Below are 18,384 nucleotides of genomic sequence, written 5' to 3'. Positions count from 1 at the left end.
ACATGGCATTGGGCTTTTTTAAGGTTTGTTTTATTTATTTATTTATTTTTGCAGATGCTGGAGAAAGAGGAGTGTGTTCCAAGAAACTTGGACTAAAATGTTTGTAGATTTCTTTTTTGTTTTCTTTTTTTGGAATTACTATAGGTTTGCATGAATAATTCCGTCTAACGTGGAAGAAATTAGAGACCAAAATTTAAATTTGATTTAAATGAGATTGGAAATTTCGAGTTTCTGTAATATATATATATATATATGTTGAAATTGTATGATTGGCCGGATTTGTTTTCCGGCGGACGGATAAGAAAAGGGGCGATGAGTAAAATAAATAAATAAAATTAGTGTGTATTTGAAGGTTGGGAGGCTGGAACATACAGCCCGATTCCGATTGATGATTCGGGCTGCAGACGGTTGTCGGGTGAGGAAGTAGTCGAGCGGGCACCGCGATGGTGGTGGTGCTTGGGGCGGTGATAATGAGTGGAGTGGCTGCAGTGCCTTGTAGCACTGGTGACAGTGGTGGTGTTGAGCGTGGAGGAAAAGGGACTAGGATTTGGCATCTCCATTTAGGTCCAAACCTCAAGTAGAGAAGCATAATTTAATAAAGAAATTGGACGTGTAGTAGGTGCCCGAAATGTAGATGCTTGGTCAAATGCGGGTAGGGGTAGGTGTTTTAGTGAGGCAAATTTGGGGCGGGCCATCGTGGTGGGTGGTGGTAGGAGGAGAAACCGTCGTGGCGGTGGTGGTTGTGGCTGAGAGGATGATAAGGTACACATATATATATATACACACACATATACTAGTAGTTATGTTTTTGTCAGTTGAGAAGAGAATAAAAGGTGAGGAAAGTGGTTTAAAGGTAACTTTTTTTCTTTTTTCATTGAATTCTTGTTTCTTCTGATATAGTCCCAAGTTCATGAAAACACTAAATTGAGTAGAATACTGATTACTTAAATCCCTTCTTCTTTTTCTGTTTCATTTTTTATTTTTTACTTCAATTTCGCGGGAGGAGGATGGAGAAATTGAGTGACGTCGATTTTGGTTCAAATTGCGCCAAGGGGTGGGCAGATTAGGGGTAACGAGCGGTGGTGGTGGTGGCGGCAAAAACATTCCACCACCGCAACACCAACCTGTAGAAGAGAAACTCTGTTTCCGACTTGGATTCAAGATTTGGCAAGTCCGAGAAGGAAACAGGGCACTCTATATGAAGTGCTGTCCTTGTTCAAAATTCTGGGATCTATTGGCTTCGCTCCTCTACAACCGCAAATGAACTTGCCCTGTTTCTCTTTCGCTTTCTTTTGATTTTGACAAAGTCTTTAAGCATTGAAATGGTCACAAAATGGAATTATTGAGAATTAGTTCGTGGCTTTGAGGTTGTCCGCTGCCACCAAACCTGCTCTGTATGGGTGGTCATTTGAAAAGCACTACTAAGGGCCTACAGATGGAAGCCCAAACCAAATCTTGGCAGCAAAGCTGTGCTAGAATTTTGGGCCCAGCCCCATGGTACTCATAACAAGAATTGTTTTCTACCTAAATCAGGTTTACTCGAATCTATTAATACATTTATCATGTAATTTTAATTACTTTTTTTTAAATTATATACCAATCATACAACAAGTCTGATCGATTCGAATTTGCTAGAGCAAGCCTCCGACATATTTGCAGGTTTAAAGTGAAGCTGCGGAGAATGAAATCTGACATTAACTGATGATCAAAACTTCTGCAGATGTACAGAAATCTTATTTATGACCTAAAGTTTCTGAAATCTGACATTGGTTTTACTGCTACATGAGATCCAACTTCCAAACACGTACATTTCTATAAATTGGCATACGTCCTAAATATCAACCAGAAAAGCTGTATAGCCTGCAATCTTGCAAAGGATTTTGATGACGGAACATCGGAAACTACAAATACATCTTATTTTTTATTATTTCATTACTAAACAAACATTATGTACAAATCTAGCTGAGCATATATATGATCTACATAGGAGATTATTGCGGTTACAACGATGCAAACTAGTTCGTGAGGTCAAGCTTATTTAGATCCTGTCTAAAGCTTCCATTAACACAACACTGACGACTATCATTACCATGGGATTACACTCTTTACCTCATAAAAGTCTAAGTACTACACTCCTAAAAAACTTAGTCTTTCTCGTACAAGCAGCAGTCATCGTTTCTTGGAAGTTTCTTTGTCTTCCGTCTTTGCAAATCTTCCTCGAATTCTTGGTTGGCTATCAGCCAGAGCTTTCCTGCACGCGTACTGAAGAGAAACGAAACACAAGTGTGTATCCCGAGTAAGTTCCAAAGAGTTAAAACATCCAGTACCAAGCAAAAGCATCGTTTAAGATCATTATAAAGAGAAAACTACAATTTGATGAAATTAGAATCTTGCTCTCGGCTTTTGGGACAGCGGAAGTGAAAACCCTTTAAAATATACCTTGATTTTTCTGCCGAAATTTCTCTTGGACTTCTTATTCCGGTATCTGGACAGCTTTTCCTTGCGATCTTCAGAAGTGAAAGTGCTCACAATTTTAGGTTGCTCCATTGGAGATTGGAAGTTTATATTTCCATTACCAAGAGTCTGTCATAAAAACTCAGAATCAATCACCTTGCCCTATCCTGTCGAAGAGGTCAGAAACATCTAAACATTTCTCAGTTCGTAGACTTTGTCATGGAACTAATAAATGTGTATGGTTCAATTAGGAGAAAGATCTCATCTTGCCCAAAAACATCGATGATATTTGTTTGCAGCTATATGTTTAGAAGTACTCAAGTACATATCTTTTTTTGTACGTGTGATGATTAGATAGAAGGGAGTATAGAGTTAGTAAACTTGACCTTTATGTCTCCTTCACTAAATGCTCTTCGCATTCCGTAAGCAGTCCCAAAGTCCATAACAGGAAAATCGAGAAAATTTGGCCTCACCGGAGCCTCGTTCACACACTCCATTGACCTTAGACAACTTGAACTAATACTCTTCTGGAACGGACTCTCAGCAACCAACTTCTCATCAGCAGTCAGGTTTTCGTCGGTGGAAATTTTGATGTTGAGGACTTCAGAGAGTGGCGTTTCGTTCCCTTCCTTTGCCAAAAGATCCTTTCTGCATTCATAGAAAACCTCACTGAGGAGCTGCCCACTCTGAATCGACGATTCAATATCTGAAACGGCCAACGACTGGGTGGGCATAACATCTTCTCCACAAGAAATCATTGAAATGGCAGCCGTCACTGGATCAAGGCCCATGGCTGGTTCTTCAATCACAGGTTCAGGAGCCTTGAATAGATCTCCTTCTGCCCAGAGGTTGTAATCCGATACCGTGGACGTCGGAATGACGCAGCTCGATATGCCCTAGATTAAGATTCAGACAACAAGGGATTTGCAGTGGCATGAGGACTTATATCTATATCGACACAACTACTATAATCTGAAATTGATTCTAGCTAGAAAAATGTTTCATCTTCTCATCACAGGTGTAAATAAGTCGGTAAACATGAACCATCCTCATTACACAACCAGCATTCGCTACATGCATGCAGCTTTCTATTAGAGTAATTACAAACACGACTCGGAAATGCGCACGATGGATAGTGTATAACATTTGCAGAATGGCAGCATACAAAAACAGTACAAGTTCCCAACTTCTCTCAGTTACTTACACAAAACTTTAACAGGAAAATTTGTTAACACATGCTTTGCTGCTTATTTAAGCTGGTTATTATGCTAATGCAGCCTAATCGATAGCTTGGCTACCAGAACAAAGAAGCACCAATAGGGAGAGATACAAGTTGTTCTGGAAGTTCAAGCTGCCAAACAATATATGTGCATACATTCATATACTACAAAATGAGGCGGCTAAGTAAGAAAATTGAAATTTACACGGATTCAGACAAAAGAAGCAGACGGAGAACATTATTGGCCACTAGACATTGTCACCTAGTTTAGATTTCAGACAAAGCATCCTAAATGATTGGAAGTATTCAAAAAAATGTTCAGCTGTCTGTCATTCAGGCCCAAGATTTTCAATGTGTAAACAAGAAGACTAACCGACCTCTAGAAAGTGTCCAATAGCATAGGGTGTAGCAGATGAAAAGCAAGAGACACTTGGATCACAACACTTTAAGGGAAATAGAAATGCTGTTTTGCTAGAAATGGAAATCCCACTGGAAAAAAAAACAAGAACCCTTTAATTACAACTGTTAAAGAAAAGATGAGCTTTAGCTTTTCCCCCAACTTTTCAGCATAAGTGCGGTGGAGTGGACATGGAAGATAGAAACTAGAGAAAAAAGGAGTTTGTGTATGTGGAAAATGAGCTAAGGGCATAAGGATGGTGAGTGAAGAACACGGAAGTAATGATTGTGATATCGAATTCCAACATTTGTTTTCTTCTGTAAAGAACTCCCGAGTGCTTTCCATTTATGCGATAAATCGAATCTTGGCAGAAAATATCATTTTCGATTTTTCCTTTTCCCTTTTTCAAGTAAGTCAAGTTTTGCATTTCCACATGAGAGAAAATGTTGAGAATTCATCAGAAATTAAGCAAAAAGATTCTTGAAAATCTTCATTAAATCCCCCCCAAAACGAAAATGAAACAACAACCCACCTTCAGAAACTTGAACTCCAAAAATCAAATAATCCAAAACAATCATCATCACTATTAAAACTCACGAAAAGCAGGGGAAGGACCTGAAAACTGGTGCATTCTAATTTCAGACACAAAAAAGAAAAAAAAAATTAATGGAGATGAAGAAGAGATTAATCACCGATGAAGCATTGGGCTTGTGGGAGCAGCAAAAGTCTTCAAACTGCTGAGGGAAGTTGTGGAAGTATGGGAACATTAGCCCTGTTTCTGCATACATTTACTCTCACTTCTCTTTCTTGTTTTTTCTTCTTTTCTTTTGTAAACACTCCCAAAGAGAGAGAGAGAGAGGAGAGAGATTGAGGGAGAAGAGATTGAAGGGAGGAAGGGGGCCTTTTAAAGGTGTCAGACAGAGGCCCCCCAAAAAAAAGAGCAGCAGCTGCAGAAGCAGCTAAGAAACAAGCGTGTCGATGAGAGAGAGAGAGAGAGAGAGAGGGAGAGCGAGCGAGCGAGTTGGAAAAGGAATCTGATTTTGGTGGCTTCTTTGGAGTGTTTGTTTTGGTCTCCATTCAGAAACTGAACAATTTTCTTACACTCATTCATCCTCCACCAAATTTATGTCCCAAGGTAAAATTAAATACTATGACGCAAGAACCTGCATGATTTTCTCTTTCTTTCTTTTTTTTTATATAATATATCATTTCTTCTTTGATTTATTTCATATATGCATGCGCCACATTTGGTGCATATGTAAAAATATTTAAAAATATAAATTATTAATTTATTGATGAAATTTCCAACCGTTCTGAGATAGTGGGTTCAAAATAAAAAATGTCTCAAATGTCGTGGGACGTGCGAATTTGAGTGGGATTTCCATAATTTAGTAGACATAATATCCTACGCATAAGACGGGGTTTGAAACTCATGACCTCTACAGTTTAGGGGCCTCAATTTCGTCAATTGAGCTATGCCTCGTTGACAGATAAATAATGTTATTGAACATGAAATATTATAATTATTTTTACATTAATCGATATGAAATATAAACTCAACTATTTTACTGAAATTCAAATTTTTGAGGGTCTCCAAGGATTTGTGGACGAACATGAATGATGGTTGAAATACAGGAATGTATCTAGACGGTAATTGTGCCCAATTTGTCGTCTTCTAGTTATTGATATATGTCATAAATTTTTAATTCTTTGGGGTTAGTGGAATATAATTAGTTTTAGATCCATAATTGTCCATTCCAATCGGATTCGGTTCGAATACGATGATTTTAATAAATTCTAAATATATCTTTGATTGTGGTTGATGTTCTCAGTGATCTAAAAATGACTTGATGGTAATTTAGCAATGATCTGTTGTTGATACGACGTACGAGTCTTAATGAATATGTCGTTCTGAATGAATATGATTAGCTTGCAAACATGAAGCGTTAAGTTAGTTGAGGTGGCCTTCAATTAACATTCTCTGAAGTCAAAGTCAGTTTATAAGGTTATAGTGTTGCAGTGCAATATGGTCATAATAAATACATACATGTCGAATGGACCCTTCATCTGTTTACAAAAAATTATGCGCCAAAGTCCGTACTAGTCACGTGTTTGATAAATGACCATTTGATGAGTTTAGAATAAGCTGGCAATGAATCGGATCGTTGGGTCAGGCCGAACCGACCCTCTCATAAAAACATGAACTCTTGACGTTTTGGATTCTCCATATATTTTTGGAGGGCAGACCTGTCTTTTAAAGTTTACACTTTGTATTCCCCTATCGATATTATATATTATTTAATAATATAGCTTATGTTTATTGGTTACATATAGTTGAATCAAATTTACAAGTTGATGATATTTTATTTTTTAGATTGATTAAAAAACTTAACAAAATCTTTTTATAAAATAATATTTAAGTGTAAGGAATAGAAAGCATTGAGATGTGTGGAAGGCAAATATGGGTACTAAAACCAAACTTGCAATTGCACTTACTACAACTAGTGTTGAAACTTTTCAAGTACCACATTTAGCATTTCCCTTTTATTGGTAAAAATTAATGGACTTATCACTACCTCAAATACTGATCATTATTACTATAAATACTTCCACTTTCATATCCCTTTTTTCCTTTTCTTTTATATCAAAATTTTCGACTCTAATGATCATTTACATGTTAGAGGTCATAATTCTTTAAATTATATTTATAAATTATTTGTGAATACAGTATAAGAAATCAAACTTACGATTATATAACTGAAAATGACTTCTCCATACCAACTTTTACATAATTTGAAAATTTGATTGAAAACGACAAATTTGTATATAATTAGGAGATGGGGTATGATGAGGCCCATAAGTCAGGACATAGCTCATCAATAATGGCTTTGGATGCAGATGGAAGTGGTGGGCCATTTTCAAACTAGTACTATTTGTTTGATTTTGCTTCTTTTTGTAAGTAGTACAATTTGTTTTATTTGGATTCTTTCCTTTTTATTTTTTTTAATTATTATTTTTATGTTTCTTTCTATTTTTAAATATCAAGTATTGAAGTTATTTCTCTATATATATACATTTAGCATGAAAGTCCCTCTCATTAAAAAAAAAAAAAAAGTATTAGTTTAATTCGTATTGATTGATACAATTTATGATCGTTCTTTTTTAAAAAATAAAATAAATCAAGAATGATGTAATGATAAAATAAACTATAAATTAATAATATCTCATCATAAACAATAAATATGGATGTCAATAGATTCGGATTAGATCTTTGTTTTAGAGTGGGTCCCCCTCTTAGTATCTCGAAGCTGACCCGAAACTCTAGTCCTTTTAATATTTTATAGTCTAAAGCATGAAAATACAATTTTTTTTAAAAAAACAATTAACTTTTCAATAATATTATTGTCTCGTATTTATAAAATCATGGTAGTATTTTGTTAAAAGAATATATTATTTTATATTTTGAAAATATTTAATCGAGGCTACATGATCCAACCCGTCAGGTCCCGTGCCTAAACGGGGTAGATCCTTCTGAGTTCTGACAAAGTCGCTCCAAACATAGTCCTATTATCTTGGCTGGCCAACGAGAAAAATAATTTCCGACATTGTACAACACATGGATGAAAAGAGAAGATACAAAATTGTTGCTATAAAATGCTTATGTTATCATTCATTTTCCGAGTTTGAATTGATTTTAATAATAATAATTGCAGAATTTTTCTGCAATTATCTAAACATTGAGGGCTGAAAAGATGTACAATTGATGGTGACTACAGAACATTAACATCAAGTAGTAGGGATTTTTAGCTAAACATGTTCACATGTAGATGTTTATGAAGGAAAGGTAGAATTTAATCATAGCCCATAGGGTTGTACCCTTTATTCTTATTGCTCATCATTTTATCTTATCTTATCACCACTTTCTTCTAATTAAATTAAAATAATATTATATCATATTAATTAATTACAAATATGACGACATCAAGAGTAATTTGTTGATAGAACTATTAAAAGTCAACTGTAAATTACTATAAATAGACAAGTTAATAGTATCACACGTGTACTGAGACTGTCTCAGCTTTATCATTTGGGTAAAATCTCATTAATTTGATTCTTCTTACTAGAATTTATAGCTAACGCTAACGAATTTTAACAAGACTTATTATAATGTTAATGTCTGATTAAAACTAATGATTTTTTTTTTTTTGGTGTGTGTTAGACAATATTTTTTTGAAAAAAATTAAACCACTGTCTAAAACTTTGAATTAACATAAACAAAAACATCAAATGGGAAGAAAAAAATAATTATACCCATATCAACAGGATTACTCTCGGATCAAAATTATTGATAATTTTAGCGTCGCACTATAATTCTTTTTTTAAAAAATACTTACATTATTGTCTGATGGGGATCTATCAACAAAGATAATGAAAAGATTAACCAAAATCCTAATGAGACAAAGATTCGTGCATTTTGTATCCGGATCAGGTCGAACGCAGTCTGACCCGACCCGTTGACTTGGGACCATAAACGTCGATCACTCCACATTTAGAAGGCGGAGATTGTGGTAAGTGGATCCATACTTGTATAGACAATTGGCCCTAAAAGTACTTCAGAGCCGTATTAGGCCAAGGTACATCATTTTTTTTAGTTAATGAACACTGCTCATCTTCTCCTTGATCTCTCGTCTACTCGACTTAAGTTTTTAGAAATCTTAATTGAGAACTTTTCAGTAATTCCAATAATTTGTTCCTTTTTCTCAAACCCCAAACATCTCTAGATCGAACTATACAACCCTAGCCTGAATCATTATCTAAAACATCAAATTAACATAAAATAAAACATCAAAAGTAAAAATTTTTAAGAGAGTAATTTTAAATAATTTAATAAATGACCAAAATATTAAAATACGTCATAGAGTACGTTAGCCCATTATCAAAAAGTTGCAACTCAAAATTTTTTTTTTTCTTTTTCCTTTATTAAAGAAAAAAAAAACGAAGAAAGAAAACAAGAAAGGCAAGGTACATAGAATTTAGAATGTAGTAGCTTCAAAAAGGGGGGACAAAAGGTCCTGTCCTACACTTTCCCCAAATTTATTTATTTATTTATTATTTATTCCCCATAAATATAAAATATTGTAGCAAAAAATGCCCATAAATCTAAGTACTTTGTCGTTTTGCACAAAGTAAAAGGCATCCCCTCTCTCAATTGTGATTGGTGCAATCATGAAACTTGGCCCTTAAGCTTCTACAGAAAGTGTATTTTTCTAGACTTTCCATAAGCTTCTTAGTTGACCTAAAAGCGTGTTCGCCAAAAAGATTCAGCTACAAAAAAGTTGTCAAATTCTTTCTTCCTTCCTCAATAAACTCCATCTAGGCAACGTCATTAGCAAGAATAAGCACTTTTGTTCTAGCTAGAGCCAGTTCAATGATATGATTGGTAGCTTTTTCTCATCAGTGGCTATATGGGTAAAGATCCGTGGATCCAACTCAATTCAGTTCATTCTGAATGAATTGGATTCGACCCATTAAATATTAGTAGACAAAATTAGTTGGCAGTTTGAAAATATATATATATATATATATATATATGATTTTTAAGTTGGACCTGTTCGAATTCAAATAAACTAAAGTTTTAACCTAACCTAATTTGACCCATAATCTTGAACTCATTTTGAATTTGATTTATTTGGATCGGTTCAATTCGAATCTGACCCCACTCATATATTCGTCACGTTTAAATTTTTCAACGGATTAAAGAAAGGAAAAAAATAACTAGAGTATTGACTATTCTTGAACTAAATTCTTTTTTGTAATGATCTAAATTAAGTGAAAGGCTATCATTATAACCTCACATAAAAATACGACCGTCGCCCGAATTATATAAAATAGTACCAAAAATAGCCAAACGACTTCACCTATCTACTAAAAGACATTATTGTCAATCACACAACTACTTTAAACTGAACTAGCTCGAATCATTACTAAATATCAACCATAAAACATCACCCGTCGACACGAGAATAATCACCACAATAAAAGGAGGGGAAAAAAAGAGAGCAAAAAGAGGTGAATTATCAAGTCATCCATTGGCATCCCTCAACAATAAAAACCAATGCAATTTGACTTTGTAAAAATCAAGAATGTCAGAATCCCACTAATGGAAAACTAGCAATCTTAATTAGGGTCAAATAGTTTTAAATTATCATGCAATTAAAAGCTGTAAATGGGAATATGATGTTCATGGAATTGAGCTGTAAAGTGAGGGGAAAAGGGGAAGAATTTGAAGTAAGGATGGGTGGAGTATATGCCCACTTTTGTGTGATGTATAATGTGGTGTTTGGAGGAATGCGAAATGGCGTACGTCCTTACATGTTCTTACAACCTTAAATTTCCACATCAGGAATTATACCAAAGAGAAAAGAAAATTTAAACAAAAAACAAAAAATACATATACAGCTTATGATGATCAGTTCTTTTGGTTTGGCATCATTCTTTGTTCTTTACATATCATCTATTCGGACACGTACTATGGGATACTAAATTGGACAGGGACAATTGATAATTACTTGTCTATCTCCATTCTCGCTTCCTAACATAATTTTGTTGTTTTTAATATAAAATTATTTTGGGTGGATTAGAATTTTCTAGAACAACAATCATCGTAAACCATAAAAACTCTTGTTCAAATTGAATTTTGTTTTGATAATAAAAAAATGTAAATTTAAACTTATTATGTGATTGATTGATTCTGTCGAATTAAACTTATGTCGACGTTGAATTTGCTTAAGATGAAGCTGAGTTTCAAGAACAATAATAATTAATAATGATGATAATAACATATACATATTTCAATTAAGAATACTCTCCTTATTCTCAAATAAAATTTCAAGAATGTGAAAAAAAAAAGAAGGAAAATAGGATGATGATTGTGGAGGAAAGTGGGAATAGGAGTGGGAGTGGGAGTGCTCTCATTTTCCTCATGAGTAGTTCTTTTGGTTTTTATGGGAATAATTTGGGACACCCAAAAACGACAACAACCAAACATACATGCATTCTTCATTACACACTCAATTCAAATTTAGGATTTCCAAAAACCTATTGAAATGTTGTAAAGGCACAAAACCAATTATTATTGTGGTGAATTCAGATGCATAGAAATGACAGAATCATATCAATTATAAAGTAAGTGTAATATACTTATTATGTGATTAATTATACATCAATCATATATATAATTAATTCAGATCTAACTAAATTTAATTTAAATTAGAATTTTTCCAAACGAACATACATGTGGTAGTGGTAGTGGTAGTGGTAACAACGTTTTTAAGTTAGCTATAATATTACACAAATTACACGTGTGTGGAATCAAAGCATTTTGAATTAGAGACAAATGTGAATGCAAGTAGGGAGTCACAATTTCTCTTGTACACTACACTTCAACACACACACGCCCCTAATTCATCGAATTCCTTGTTGGTTTTACACCTCTCTCTCTCTCTCTCTCTCTCTCTCTCTCTCTCTCTCTCTCTCTCTCTCTCTCTCATGGATGAATGGATGGTAGTGGAGAATAATAGTGTGCACAACTTTGAGAAGAATAAAGTTTGATTGCCTGCCTGCCGCCCTTCTTCCAATCCCAGTAAATACATTTCATAAAAAAAACGCTTAGAGTAGAAGGCATGAGGTTTCCACATTGGGGCACTCTCTTGCGTGTGTGTGTGTGTGTGTTTGGGGGGTTGATGTGATTCCGACACATTGTAGAGACAAGACACAAAAGATGTCACTTCCAATTCCCATTTCCCATTTTTTATCACAATAATGACAATAATGAGACAAAACCACCACTCACCTTCATCAACTACTCCTACAAAAGACCAATATACAAACAACTAGGAACCCACTCTCTTTTTCCTGCTCAAATTATTAAATATTCCTGCAAAAATTCTTGTTCAAATTAAATTTAATCATATTAAAAGTATTTTGATCTAAAATATTTATAAGGTCAATTATTCGTACTTATACAGATTCATATATTTTAATCTCAATATTTCAAATATTGGGTGATCGACATTGTGGGTAGAGATCGGATCAAGTCGGATGCGATCCAATCAAGCTGAAAGAATGTTTGGATCCTTGTGTTGTTTCGGTATTTTGAGGTTCTATAAAAATCAATTTCATATTTTTGAATACCCTTCATAATATAGACATCTATACGTAGAATTATTAATTATTAACTCAAAATAAAATTTTTCATGTATATCATCAAATCTTTTCACTTCCTCTCACACTTTTTTAGTAATTCAACCAAAAATTATTTTTTTTTTTTAAAAATATATTTAATACATATAGACATTTTGGTGTCATCCATATACTAACAAAACTTGTACAAGGGGTAATTTGTGATGTCCACTAGTTATGTCAAAATATATATAAAAGAAAAAGCTCAAATTCCTTTGTTTAATTTTTGCTCCAAACTCATTTTCATATGAAATCATTCTCATTAGACTTTTTTGTCTTTTTTTTTGGGGGGGGGGGGGGGGGTTGGGAGTTTGTTTTTCCATCTTCTCAATCAAACATAAGAAGCTAAATCGCACCCAGTCCTTTCATGATAGACTGTTTTATGTATGATGGATGTGACATCAATGATACAAGCCAAAAATTAATGTTGTCCACAATACATACATAATATATATATGTGTGTGTCCCTCTATTTAATTAATTGTCCAATTATAAGCATGACATTTGTTATGGATTACATATATTAGAGAATCTTGTTGTTTTCAATCAATGCCCAAAGTAGTTGAAGCATTAATTTCCAGACGATGGTAACATCTATATGCTTACAATTCAATTTAGCAACTTACTAGGGTATTATTCTCTAATATTAATGATTTTTGTTTTCCACGATATTTTTGTCCTCACGTCCTTTTGTTCTATAGGTTTATTGTCGTAAGTAGTTTAGGTTATGTTTCTTAGTTCAATTGATAAGGACGAACTATTTTTGATCAGAACGCAGTGAATTTGATTTGTTTTGTAGTGAATGACTTATGAGCATTCTTGTCCGGGGTCTATAGTCCCCAAGGTATGCCTCTTAAAACCACTTATTTTTTTTAAAAAAAATAAAAGAAAAAGAAAGAATAAATAGCTAAGAGTCTGTTTGGTTGTGTTTTCAATGAGATTTTTTCCACTTTTCACTATTTGGGTAGTTGAGATTTTGTTTGGTCAAGTCATTTTCATTGAGAATGCATTCCGATTTTAATTCTCAATTTTTTGAAATTATAGGTCACATGGGTTTGTCGTACTTGTCTTATCTTGTCATTATGTATTTTCTTGTTTCAAATCAATTAAAATTATTTCAAATGGCAAGACTCATTTTGATTATTTTATAATTTCACATATTCAATCAATTTGGTTATCTGTCACATCAAAAATACATATACCTATATTCAACATTCTCACACATATATACATATATTTGAAAACAACTAATCCAAACATATTCTCAATTTTCGCACAAAAATCAATAAAGCATTTCTACACATTTTTAATTGTTGAAAAATAAAAATAAAAATGAAAACACAACCAAACGGACTCTAAATGTGCAGAACGTAGTGACTGATACACATTGGTATTATCTTTTAAAATTCTTCCTTTTTTGTGTTAAAGTATATATGTATTTATATTCTGAAGAATAGGGAACCGGTATATTTCTTATTCCTTTTTAAATAAAATAATAAAATAAAAATATGCACATATTTTTGGGAGGGAGGGGCTAAAACAATGTGCAAGGAAAAGTTAAAGTTGAGCAGAAAAACCAAAGGGATCACTGTCTGGCTATGCCAGTTTGTTGTGACTCCATTTATTGCAAATGGACAATATGGGATGGGGTAGGATCCACACTACTTTTGATTGAAACGACATTCAGAAAATGATTTTGGTGTCGTTTCTGTAGTTCCAGAGGAGGATATTGGACAACTGATAACCCTTCCTTTTCATTGGCTGGCAACAGTGTTAGAGCTGAGATTAGCGTAATTAGTGAATTTAAGGAACAAATAAAGCGGTAATGACGATTTAAGGATCACACTTTCCAATTACTCAAAATTAAACCCACCGACATAAAACCTGATTGTTTAATCTGAACAGTAGGGGAAAATTGCAGAGCCCATCTAATGAAAAAGTATACACAGAGCAAGTCGAAAAGAGGAGAAGCAATGAGAGTCTTCAAAATGAAAACCAGGGAAAATTCAAGCAACAAGCAACTGAATCAAGTAAATTATATTATGCAGTTTGCTCCCATCCAACTGTGTATCCTATGACAGAATGTTGTAAGGAGGCCCACTCCCTTAGCTGATTTTGGCCCTGGAAAAGTCCATTTCAGGATGCTGCAAAGCGATACAAGTTTACATCAGTAAAAATTTTTAAATATTACAAATACTGGAGAGGGTGTTAGGCTAGAGAATTTATCATTCCGTATTAACCTCGGCCATGAACTTCTTCAGTATCTCCTGTTTCTGCATCTCGTCGCTTGTTGGAAGGCCCATTTGTTTCTGGCGTTGGTCAAACTGAGGAATATAATTTAAGAAACAGCAAAAAGTTGAATGTTACACAGAGTCGAGAAAGAAATTATAAAACTGGAAGAATTACAAAGCAAACAGCACAATAGCAAGGAACTTAGGATTCTCTGAAGGCTAACTGGAAATTTTCCGGCAAAAGGAGAATATGTTCGGTTAATCCCTCTAGATCTCATGACCCCCATGCCAGAAAATTGGAATGGGCATGAATGAAGTCTAGAGTGTGTTGGGACTTTCTCGATTTTATTGTGAAAGCATTAAGGAGAATCTTTCCTTTGGTTTTGAAGGGAAACCCAGAATTGCTCATAAACTATAACAGGCACCCAATCAGTCAGTACATCTGAATCATTTGAGTCAAGATACTAAATTCAGTCTAGAGGTAGTGTTCTGGACCGATAGTTATTTCTGCCAAAAAGGAAAAAGTTAACCTTTCTCTTTGTGTTACTGACATTCAAGCCCATTAAAAGTCCAATTTCTGGATAGATTTGCATAATGCGAGTCACGTCTTATTAAAAAGTTGTCTTTCAGCAGGCAAAATAGAATTAGGTGCTTCAGATGAATCGGAGAATAGCAATTATATCTGGTCAGAATGACAGAGCACATGGACATAGATTGGCAACCTGAGAATTAGTAATTAACACGCTTTCCAAACAAAATCAACCAGCAATGCTACACATTGTATTTGCATAGTCTAAGATCAAATTGGTCATTATATCAGAAATATGAAAATGGCTCACTGAAGTATTACCATCATTTTTTCCACAGTCGAACGTGTTTCAGGGTCCAGATCAGACAATTTGCTGTTTTCGGGTTCTACTTTCTGAGTGTCGATCTCAGGCTCACCTTTCACCAAGTACTTCCACCATTCCATTTGGTTATGTTTCGTTAGGAGAATAGAGATAGATTTCTGGTCCTCTGCAAGAAGTTGACTAATCAGTTGGCCAATAATTTCCGACTTCCAGTTACCAATGTTTCGACGTTCAAAAAGGAATACAGATAAACTAAATATCCACGGGGAACATCTTATTTCTGTGGTTCAGCATGCCTACCTAAACTCCAGAAACAGTCATCTACCTTGACAGGCTGATAGAGCTCACCCTGCAAACACAAACGATTTGAGAGTGTACTTGAACAACATGGACAACAACAATAGTGCTGATTAGTTAGGCAAATACATGGACAGGAGCTGAGTAGTTGAATTACAAAGACAGGAAGAATAATTGCAAAAAGTGATGCTGCAGGACTTACATCAATAACTGGAGGCTGTCCTTTGAGCCCAACTTTGAGATGGTTTTTCTTTATTTCACATGTAATGAATCTTGACTTTGTTCCAGGAGGGAAGGGAACAGAAATGTTAACTTCCTGTAAAGATTGGCCCCAAGAGTATTTGTCCATATCAAGGCCATTGCCCTTGTTAGGTGCTGCTCAGATACCATGTAAGGAGTCAGGCACCATAGAGAGTCTTGCAACAAAAGCTCATAAAAGAAGTGGGAATAGTCAAGCTCAGATATCCCGAAAATAGAAAAGTGTATCTTTGAGAATTAGAAATCAAAAGAAGAAACTGCATAAACAAATCCAACAAATTCAACTGAGATAAAATCACAAAAAACAATGCCATTACATAAAAGCACATAATTAACACTTCAGGTTAGCACGTAAAATGGAAATTCAACATCTTGAACATACAAGCTGTGTTTGTTTGTGATTTCCTCTCATCTAAGTGAGAAAAAATGAGCTCATATGAGTTCAGTTGAGATTAACCTATTTTTTTGTTTTGCCTTGAGTTTGTGATTGGATGAGATAAGAGTGTAATGACCGTAGTTGATCGGCTTACATAAGAAAGAAAACAGAACACATAATAATTATAATTGAAATGTGCCTGAGATGCTTTTTATCAGATGAGAAAAATATTCATACAACCAAACACACCTTTGATATGGTTACATGGAGTGCGATGGTGTACATCTCACAAGAACAACCCCAATATTTTCACTTTCAGTTTCTCAACAGAAATTTCCACAACCATAACTCTGAAATGAGACATTTGATATTCTATATATGGAAAAAGCCGAAAAGCAAAAGACCCCGATTAAGTTTTCATCCCAGCACCCGTCGAAATCAATGCCATAATGAACCTGCTTTATTACTTCGATTAATAAATGCATCTAAGAATTCTAGATGTAATAAATGACACCTATTGCAAACACCTTAGCGATCGTACATTTGATCTAGCATGAGACTGAAATTCTTAACCGACAAGTAGGGCAATTGCATGAACAAAGAGAAGCTTAAGTTCAATCCTTGGACTAAAATACATCAAAGATAAATAATCGGCTTCCATCTTCGTAAAGTTAAAACATAGAAGAGGAGAAGGCGATTATCGAGAAATATCATATACATCAAAAGGATCAATCTTTATGAAAAGAACACCATTATCTGCACCTCCAACAGGTAATGCCAAACCCACATTACATCTAAAAGAAGCATGTATAACACAACAAGAACATTACCTTATATGCAAACCAAGGATTCAAGTGAAACCAAAAAAATGGGGAAAGTAAAACTTCTCAACAGAAGTTAAAAAGAGTACCTCGAGGCCCCTTCTCCTCTTCCGCTTTACTCCCACTCCCCTTCTCCTCCATAATCTCTTCCTTTTTCGGCGGCAGCGGCGCCTCAACCTCCTTAATCTTCTTCTCCACCTTACCACCCTCAACTTTCCTTTCTTTCCTCTTGTTCTCCTCCGCCTCCACTTTATCCTTCACCATTCTGACCACAGCATTCACATCCGCCACCAGCGAATCGCTCTTAAACAGATCGCTCTCCTTGGCAACGAACTCAAACACCTTCTCGAGGAACCCCAACGGGTCCGACGGATCGAGAGCGGCGTTAAACGGCTTCTTCGCTGACGCCGCCGATGACGACGGCTTCTTATGGTCTTCCTCTTCGTAGTCGGAGAGTATCGCCATTAGAGGTTGTTCTGAGATTGAGGAGAAAATTCGAGCTTTAGGGTTTTGATCAACTTCAATTTTGAAGAAGAAGAGACGTAAAGTAATGAGTATATAGATGGAAGGAGATGCAGCGAGGAGGGGAAGTATGTCTGAAAGCTTCGGAGGCAGAGGAGAATTCGAGAAGACCTTTAATCTTATGGGTAATTGCAGAAAGATCCTTGGATTTCCGTAGAATTACAGTTGCAGTTGAAATATCATGCTCGGTTTTTACTTTCAAAGTATTGGGCCCAATTATATTGGACATAACCAGTTGGAGAGGGAGGCCCACTTAGGATGGTAGTTGGGGGGGAAAGCCCATTTAGGATGGTAGTTGGGCCGTGGACTTTCACAACTATTTCCCTTTGTATAAGATAATCGTGCATGACATGGCACATCAGTTTTTGAGTCATTGGTCCCATATTAGATACCAATAGCACAAATTATTATTTTTTTCTTCATAGTTGATTATTATGATAAAAAATTAGAAAAAGTATAATTCATGCCAATCAAGTATTTTACAAACCCAAAGTTGAGAAGGTGGACCTCCACCAAGCAGGCCCAACAGATCTGATCCGACCAATCCACGAGCAAAGTATCAAATAGGGACTTTACTTGTCCTTACTAATTTGTTAAGCTCCAAAAACGAGCCCAATTCAGCAGAATGACTCAACATACATTTACGACGATACAACACTTGTGTACATGACATCATACCAAAAAAACTCCAACTAATTCTATTTAGATCAGCTGAAG

General features: G+C 35.0%; 2 protein-coding genes across 2 annotated transcripts; both read right to left on the bottom strand.

Moving 5' to 3' along the window:
• Positions 1-1,897: 1,897 nt before the first annotated feature.
• Positions 1,898-5,132, bottom strand: LOC105160363 (CCT motif family protein). Its single transcript, XM_011077693.3, has 4 exons — positions 4,763-5,132; positions 2,841-3,350; positions 2,440-2,583; positions 1,898-2,262 (listed from the first exon to the last, which is right to left on the bottom strand). The coding sequence occupies exons 1-4, from the start codon at positions 4,856-4,858 to the stop codon at positions 2,170-2,172; spliced, it is 843 nt and encodes a 280-aa protein (XP_011075995.1). The 5' UTR covers positions 4,859-5,132; the 3' UTR covers positions 1,898-2,169.
• Positions 5,133-14,137: 9,005 nt separating this feature from the next.
• Positions 14,138-17,773, bottom strand: BOB1 (HSP20-like chaperones superfamily protein). The gene is made up of 6 exons (XM_011077692.3): positions 17,235-17,773; positions 15,893-16,065; positions 15,694-15,742; positions 15,393-15,559; positions 14,552-14,635; positions 14,138-14,455 (listed from the first exon to the last, which is right to left on the bottom strand). Exons 1-6 carry the CDS (start codon positions 17,608-17,610, stop codon positions 14,417-14,419), a joined length of 888 nt encoding a protein of 295 aa, XP_011075994.1. The 5' UTR covers positions 17,611-17,773; the 3' UTR covers positions 14,138-14,416.
• Positions 17,774-18,384: the final 611 nt, after the last annotated feature.

Source organism: Sesamum indicum, linkage group LG4 (assembly GCF_026168435.1).
Source record: "Sesamum indicum cultivar Baizhima isolate 11 linkage group LG4, ASM2616843v1, whole genome shotgun sequence".
Taxonomy (NCBI): Eukaryota; Viridiplantae; Streptophyta; class Magnoliopsida; order Lamiales; family Pedaliaceae; genus Sesamum; species Sesamum indicum.
The sequence above is the reverse complement of the archived record's forward strand: the minus strand, read 5'-3'. Positions and strand labels throughout refer to the sequence as shown.

Coding starts and splice junctions, on each gene's coding strand:
- BOB1 (XM_011077692.3), bottom strand. CDS start 17,610: ATGGCGATACTCTCCGACTACGAAGAGGAAGACCATAAGAAGCCGTCG. Junction 15,743..15,892: donor GACAGCCTCCAGTTATTGAT/GTAAGTCCTGCA, acceptor TTGTGTTTGCAG/GGTGAGCTCTATCAGCCTGT. Junction 14,456..14,551: donor TGAAGAAGTTCATGGCCGAG/GTTAATACGGAA, acceptor ATCGCTTTGCAG/CATCCTGAAATGGACTTTTC.
- LOC105160363 (XM_011077693.3), bottom strand. CDS start 4,858: ATGTATGCAGAAACAGGGCTAATGTTCCCATACTTCCACAACTTCCCT. Junction 2,584..2,840: donor TTAGTGAAGGAGACATAAAG/GTCAAGTTTACT, acceptor TTTTTATGACAG/ACTCTTGGTAATGGAAATAT. Junction 2,263..2,439: donor ATTTCGGCAGAAAAATCAAG/GTATATTTTAAA, acceptor GTTTCTCTTCAG/TACGCGTGCAGGAAAGCTCT.